The 7,768-nt window shown below is 29.7% G+C and overlaps 1 protein-coding gene across 1 annotated transcript; it reads left to right on the top strand.

Moving 5' to 3' along the window:
- Positions 1–974: 974 nt before the first annotated feature.
- LOC131015317 (pectin acetylesterase 11-like) lies at positions 975–3,540 on the top strand. The gene is made up of 12 exons (XM_057943673.1): positions 975–1,218; positions 1,323–1,405; positions 1,501–1,663; positions 1,732–1,814; positions 1,899–1,985; positions 2,074–2,198; positions 2,312–2,372; positions 2,463–2,516; positions 2,627–2,704; positions 2,887–2,989; positions 3,058–3,203; positions 3,299–3,540. The coding sequence occupies exons 1-12, from the start codon at positions 1,101–1,103 to the stop codon at positions 3,389–3,391; spliced, it is 1,194 nt and encodes a 397-aa protein (XP_057799656.1). The 5' UTR covers positions 975–1,100; the 3' UTR covers positions 3,392–3,540.
- Positions 3,541–7,768: the final 4,228 nt, after the last annotated feature.

Raw genomic sequence — 7,768 nt, 5'->3', positions numbered from 1 at the left:
ATCCCGATTTTCTGCATTTAGTATACATGCAATAGTTGCTTGGCTAGCTGTCGTTAAGTTATAAATTTGGTTTGTGGAGGGAATTTCCAAACTATATACTAATTCTTTCTTTAAATCACTTAACCAAAAAAAATCCCACAACTAGAAAGCAGAAATAAATTTATTTGAATCTTTGATGGTATGGGTTGGTTAGATGTCACATTAAGTATATAATTTAACCCATCCGCTATGGGTTTTTAAAAATAGGAAAATGCTAAGAATAGGTATGTACAAAATCAGTCTATTCTCACTCAGGAAAAACGTGTTATTTCCTTTTATTAATTAATTTATTTAAAAAATTGATGCCCATACCCCTACAAAACATAGCAAAAAAGGACCCTTAAAAAAGTACTAATAATAACAAAAGAAAGATGCAGACATTTTGATGCAATTGTTTTCTCGTGTGTTCATCAACACAAAAGAAAGATGCAGACATTTCTTGCACAAGAAGTGATTGTTGAATTTACTAAACGAGCTAACCTCAGCTCGAGTAAGGATTAAAGCAAATTAAGGTGATGTAGAAATACCGAAGAGGACATTTAAATATTAATTGGATCCTTAACAATTTTTTGATTCTCCATTCATCTAAACCCAACATTAATTCTTTCTTTCCTCTGAAAAAGGATACATATGCATCACAATAATTACATATACCTACCTAATGTTTAGTATATTTGCTTCCATTTCCATACTGTGTTACTTTAGCAGAATATATAGCTACTTTTGCAGAGTATAGTATGATAGTATAGTGACGGGTCCGTCACTATACTATCATACTATACTCTGCAAAAGTAGCTATATATTCTGCTAAAGTAACACAGTATGGAAATGGAAGCAAAATAATTGATGGTGTGAAGATTTTTCAAATGAAGTTCGGTATCTATCTATCACTCCATACATCTTTAATTAAGAGATACACTAAATTTCTGCTTATAAATAATGCATCATCCCTTCACAATTCCTCACACCTCAAACAACTCTCTCTCATCTCTCTCACTTCACTCTCTCACTCTCTCTATCTCTCTCTCACTTGACTCTCTCTCTCTCTCTAAGCTATTGTGATGGCGACGATGTGGATGATTGTGTGTGCGATAATTTTGGTGATGGTCGGCGGCGAGCAGCCGGCATGCGACAAGGTCCCCTTCACTCCACTTCTCAACGCTACTCAGAAAGGAGCAGGTTAATTCATTCACATTTTTTTTACATGCATTAATTCATTTCAACATCTAATTAAAATTACATCTACTGATTTAATTATATACTATATAATAATTTTGTTTCAGTTTGCGTTGACGGCTCACCCGACGGCTACTATCTGCAGCCGGGATCAGGAGACGGAGCCAAAAACTGGCTCATCTATATCAATGTTTTTCCTCTATATTAATTACTTTATTTATTTAATTATATAGCTTCTTGATTATATATATGTTAAACTAATTAATTAATTTAATCTTTGTTTAGGGAGGCGGGTGGTGTGAAAACATTACTACCTGTCGTGATAGATTTAACGAATACAATGGGAATAGCAGAATCAGCTTTAGTAATATTCCCAATTCAAATGGCACTCTCAGCGTAGCCAAAGATTTCACTGGCATTCTTAGCCAAAACCAAGCCATAAATCCGGGTAATTAATTAATTAATTAAAAATGTGTTTACTATTTTTTATTATAATTTTTTTATGCATTATTGTAGATTTCTACAATTGGAACCGGATTTACGTGACCTACTGCGACCAGGCATCGTTCCTCGGAGACACTGTAGTTGATGATGGTCAAGTAAGTTGTAGTATAAAATTTGAAATTAATTCATTAAACTCTATATATTTATTAAACTAATTTAAATTAAATAAAATAATTCAGGGGCCAATAGTTCAATTCAGAGGGTCGAGGAATTTCGATGCTCTGGTGGAGGACCTTTTGGCTAAGGGAATTGGTGCCGGAGAGAATGTATGGACATTAATGATTTTTTTTTTATTAATTCCAATATCACATTTAAATTAATTAATTAACTTACAAGATATTTATTTATTTGCAGGTTATTCTTTCCGGTAGATCGGCCGGAGGCCTAGCAACTATACTACATTGCGATGGCTTCCGAGCACGTCTCCCTAACGTCGGCAGGGTGAAATGCCTTTCCGATGCCGGATTTTTCATCCGAGCGTGAGAATATATATCATTCTTTGTTAATTTTGTTAAAATATTTAATTTATACATATATATCAATACAGTGTATACTTATAATTTTTTTTTTGTGGTTATTTTTGGATAAACAGAGAAAATGTCGCTAATGCCGACTACAGGGACCAATTTTTCGCCTCGGTCATCCAGCTCCATGTATGTTGAATTTGATAACTTACAAAGTTTTGAACAAATATATTTCTAATAATATAAATAATTAATGATATGCAATAATTTGTGTTGCAGAATATTTCTAGCCTCTTGCCGGCGACATGCACACAAATAAGAGATCCGAGTTTGGTAAGTGACATATGATTACTATGCACTTATTAAATTAAAAATAGTTTCTCTCTTAGTATCTTGATAAATATTTGATATAAAATCACTGTATATTTTTTTAAATTTTGTAGTGTCTCTACCCCGAATATCTGGTTGGGGACATTCAAACTCCACTATTTATATTAAATAGTGCATTTGATTTCTTTCAGGTATGTGCTTTCTTAACTTTTCTTTAATTTTTCTTGAAAAAAAAATACACAAATTGTTGATATACTTAAATAAGCTTATATATTAATGTTTCCGACGATAATTAAAATTATCCAAATTCAAAGATGCACTATTTTTTTATTTTATTTTTTACAAATAATAGTAAGTTTTATTAATGTTTTAGCTTCAAGCCAGAGTGGTACCTCCAAATTCTCCTGATTTGGATAGATGGAAATTCTGCTTGAACAATACCCGCTGTACAGCTGCTGATACCCAACTATTGAATGGTAATAAACATTTATTTTTAGTATTATTTTTACATAAAGTTAATTAATTTATTTAATTTTGAACACAGATTTTGGGGGTGCATTTTTCCAAACTATTAATAATCTCCCCTATAATCCTTCAAGAGGCATGTTTATATACGCATGCTACGCACACTCAGTGGCATATCGTGAGGAGTATTGGTCACCAAATTCCACAGTCAAATTGGGAAATTTGGTGAGTTTAATTAATTACTTTTTATGTTACTCTCTCTCTCTCTCATACAAAATATTAATTTACACAATATTTTTTCTTTTAAAATTTTTTTGCAGACCATGTTGGAGGCCTTTGGAGATTGGTATTTCGATAGGAATTCGGTTATCTTGATCACCTCCTCTACTACTCGAGAGTTTTGTACTACTTGATATAGATATTAAGAGTTTAATTGCAACTTTTAATAGTGTTTTGGGCATCAAATATTTAGGCCAAATTTTAGTTCTTACATATCATTTAAGTTAATGTGTTGGTTCCATTTCTTGTTACAACGAATCTACCAATATTTTGTCTACTCAAATAGTTTGATGAGATAATTATTTCGGAAGATATTAATTGCTCAACTCATAAATATATTACACCTCTTAATACAGAGTGTATAAATCCAAGGCTACCATATTTGCCTAATTAATGATTCTTGTAATTACATAAATATAAAAGTTCAAAATAATAATGCCCAAACATTAAAAAAAAACATATTTATTAAGGATTATAATGATGTTATATGTATTATCAAGCACAAATTTGGTTAAAATATTGAATGGATCGATCTATGTTTGTAGGGCAAGTAAGTATTGCCCTGGCTTCTTCAACAAATGCATGTTGATCTTTTGAACTGAGTTTTCCATATTGATCACAACAAATAGATTCATATGGAGGAAGATCTGGCTCGCACCACGTAGAAAGAATTCCATAACAACATCCTGCAGTTATATATTTATTACATATGCAAACATCGGAACCGCCGGTACAATTATTTGGTGATGGATTAATATCGGTACCGACGGTATAATTGTTTGGTGTTGAGATCTCACTATGTGCTTCTGATTCATTCACCATTACTCCACTAATAACGAGGAAAATTAGGATTTGAATCATGGTATTCAACTAATAAATCGAATCAAAGTATTTTAAATTAATGTATGCTCTCTTTTCTCAAGATAGTGTTTGTGAAATGTTGGAATGCTTTGAGTACTTATAATAATTAAGATGACGAAACTAAAGGGTTAGATGCGTTTCAATTCAATTTAATTCTCTCAATTGAAACCCACAAAACGATAGTGGGTCTTATAAGAGTAGTACTTAAATTAAAAGTGACCAAAACTATTAGGAATTAATCTTTCAAATGTATCTAAACAAAACAAATGAATATTCCCAAGGTGCAAATCTTTAATTTCTTTTTCATTTGTTCCATCATTAAAATATTTTCTTAGCAAATCTGACGCAAATTCCGTCGTTAATTAATTAGTGAAAATATGTAAGTCGCCGTTGGTGTGTCGTTAATCCGTGGTAATTTTATGACGGAATCTGATTTCGTTGTTAATTCCGCCGCAGTTCAGTTTTTTTTTTTTTTTTTTTTTTTTGTATAGTATAGTATAGCAGTATTTTATGTTGTAATTTTTGTCATAAAATGATTTTGTGTATTAATATTATCCATGAATAATTAAAACTGTAAGGTATCTAGTCATGGGTGTGGTGGAAATTTTATAGGAGAAAGTATACTAAATATTAAGTAGCTAAGTATAATTTAATTTGTGAACTAAAGTTGTTATTACTTTGGTATGATAAAGGTTACTTTACTATTAATATCTAACACTTCGGTAGAAACTACTAAATATTAAATCAACATATTTTTCATAAAATGTCCAACTATACATAAAATGCAAAATCAGCCTATTGCAATTCCATTAGAATAAAAGTATATATTATATTTTTATTCTCGTAAAGATGTATAAAGTGATTGATATATACCCAACTTAATTTGAAAATTATCACCATTTATTACTTAAAATCCATGTGCAAATTGAATACAATTTCAGCACCTAACTTTGAATTAAATTCGCCATTGCGAAATTAGTGATAGCTTTTACCATAATGGTAATAAAAATTCGATAATATAATTTCCTTTTTGGGAGTCTTTCCCCTCATTTGATGTGTTTGGATTTAACGCTAATTTATAATGTGTAAGAGCTTCCTCTTAGTTTGGTTTTGGATTTTGTGTGGACTCAAAATAATATGAGTCCACACAATATAATTAGGGGCAAAATGATATATACCCATTTTGAAAGATAAAATCTAAAAAAATTTTACCTTTTATAAAACATATAAATATATCAATTTAAGATATTTTTATCCTTATATATGTCGAGCATTAGTGTATTTTCTAAGAATGCTCGACTCGCAATGTTTGAGCATGTCCAGCATTGGAGTATTTACCACTACTTGCTAGACTTGCAGAAGTCGAGCATATCGAGCATTAATATATTTATCACAAACACACTAATGCTCGACATGCTCGAGTAATGCATGCATGTCGAGCATTAGTCTATTTACAACTAGTCTAGTTGACAGATGGAAATTTCAGTGCCTTCTTTTTCAATTTTGGGTTAGGCTGAGAAAGTATTGGTCACCAAATTCCACAGTACAATCATGATTGAGTGGATCCGTGCTGTGGAAGGTGCTTTGCATAAGCTAGATTTTATTCGCACATGTCTTATTTGGGGAGTTTGACTTATTCAATATGTATGATGATTATCTCATTAAGCACCAGTTTTGGGGATTTTGGAGTAATGTTGGTTTTCTTTTATTGAGTAAATCTTGATTGTTGAGGCTTTCTCGAGTATGATTTACTGGTGCAGATTGTGATTCAACTATTCATTTTATTTCTTGGTTGATGTTGTTTAATTGTCGGAATTTCTGAAAATTTTGAGACTTTGTGATGATTGAAATCTCTGTCTATTTCGTTTGAGTTCTTGATTCCTCATAATTGTATTTTCTAGTAAATTATCTGTCAGATTTGTCTTTGTTGAAAAATCATCAATATGAAAAAAAGTAATATTTTAAAATTATTACATTTGTGCAAAATAATTATTACTTTTATGAATGAGAACTTCTATTTATTTAACGAAGTAAATATCATCATTAAAAAAGTAATTATTGACATACATAAATGTAATATTTTAAAATTATTACATTTGTTCACAATAATTATTACTTTTATGAATGAGAATTTGTATTTTTATTTATTTGATGAAGTAAATATCATCATTGTAAAAAATAATTATTGATACGCACAAATGTAATATTTTTAAATGAGAGGGAACATGTAAAATTTGTGGAAGAAGAAATTAAGTTGATTTTTTATGGATGATGTGATCGATTGTTCTATGAGATTTGGGGATTTAATTTGCTCGTGGGAAATCAAACTGTTGAAGTTTTTGTCCTTTTACATTTATTTATGATAATTGTTATTTATATTTATGAGAACTTATACTTTTAATTACTTGGTCAAATAATTATTGTTTTAATAAAAAGTAATTATTATCATAACAAAAAGTAATTACTATTATAAAGAAATATAATATTTTTGAAACAATACATTTCTCCACAACAATGTTTATTTTAATTCATACCAATTTTTACTTTTAGTTATTTGCTAAAGTAATAATTGTTGTAAGTAAAGTAATTATTGATGTGAAGAAAAGTAATGTTATTTTCACTCACTTGTAATTTTATTTTTAACTATTTGGTCAAGTAATTATTATCGTAATAAAAAGTTATTATTGTTACAAAGAAATGTAATGTTTCTAATTATTGTGACGTTACATGTATAGTAGTAATTCTAGCAAGTAAGGTTTAAATAATAAGCCCCTTGACAATAAGGTATTTTCCTAGCTTCATTAAAAAATGTACGTTGATTCTCTTTACTAAGACTTGCGTAGGATTTACAACAATCAGGATCACTAGTTAGAGGGAAATCAGTATCGCAAATGCTATCAACAAACGAATAACAACAAAGTAGATCAGGGATTAGTTTTTGTTTATAATCACAAAAAACCTGTTTGCCATTTAAATCAGCTTGTCCATTTACTATCACACCACTAATAACGAGGAGAATCAAGATTTGAATCATGATATTCAATTATAATTCGAATCAAAGTATTTGAAATATTCTCTTTTTAAGATGTTTTTGAAGTGACGAATGCTTTCAGTATTTATACTAATTTGGCGAAGCTAGATGTGTTTGAATTCAATTTAATTATGTCAACTGAAACCCACAAATCAATTAATTGTCAGTCTTAATTAATATCATGTGACCTAGTACCATAATTAACTGGCTCGTTAATTACATTACATAATATATACTGAAGTAGACAACTCTATCATTATTAATTGAACGAGCTTGATTTAATTATATCTTTGTGTGATAATATAATTAATTTAATCAGTATTAAATGCGAATTGTGATTAGTAAATTCAAATTAAATTAAAATTGTTTTCTAATTTGACATTAATTAATATCTAATAACTAATTGCAGCTAAAATTGTAATAGCCTGTTCTTGGGAAAAATAAAAATATAATAATTAAAAGAGCTATTTAGAATGAAGGAGGTTGATGATATGAAACGAGTTTGCAATACAGAAAATCCTCAAGGATTCGAACATGTTTAGTTTCGTGATTCTGATCGTACAATGATAACCTCATTAATAGAAATACGGATTAAGAGTCCAAGCCCAACAAGATAATA

The sequence above is a fragment of the Salvia miltiorrhiza genome, chromosome 3, assembly GCF_028751815.1.
Source record: "Salvia miltiorrhiza cultivar Shanhuang (shh) chromosome 3, IMPLAD_Smil_shh, whole genome shotgun sequence".
Lineage (NCBI taxonomy): Eukaryota > Viridiplantae > Streptophyta > Magnoliopsida > Lamiales > Lamiaceae > Salvia > Salvia miltiorrhiza.
This window is presented reverse-complemented; position numbering and strand designations above follow the sequence as displayed.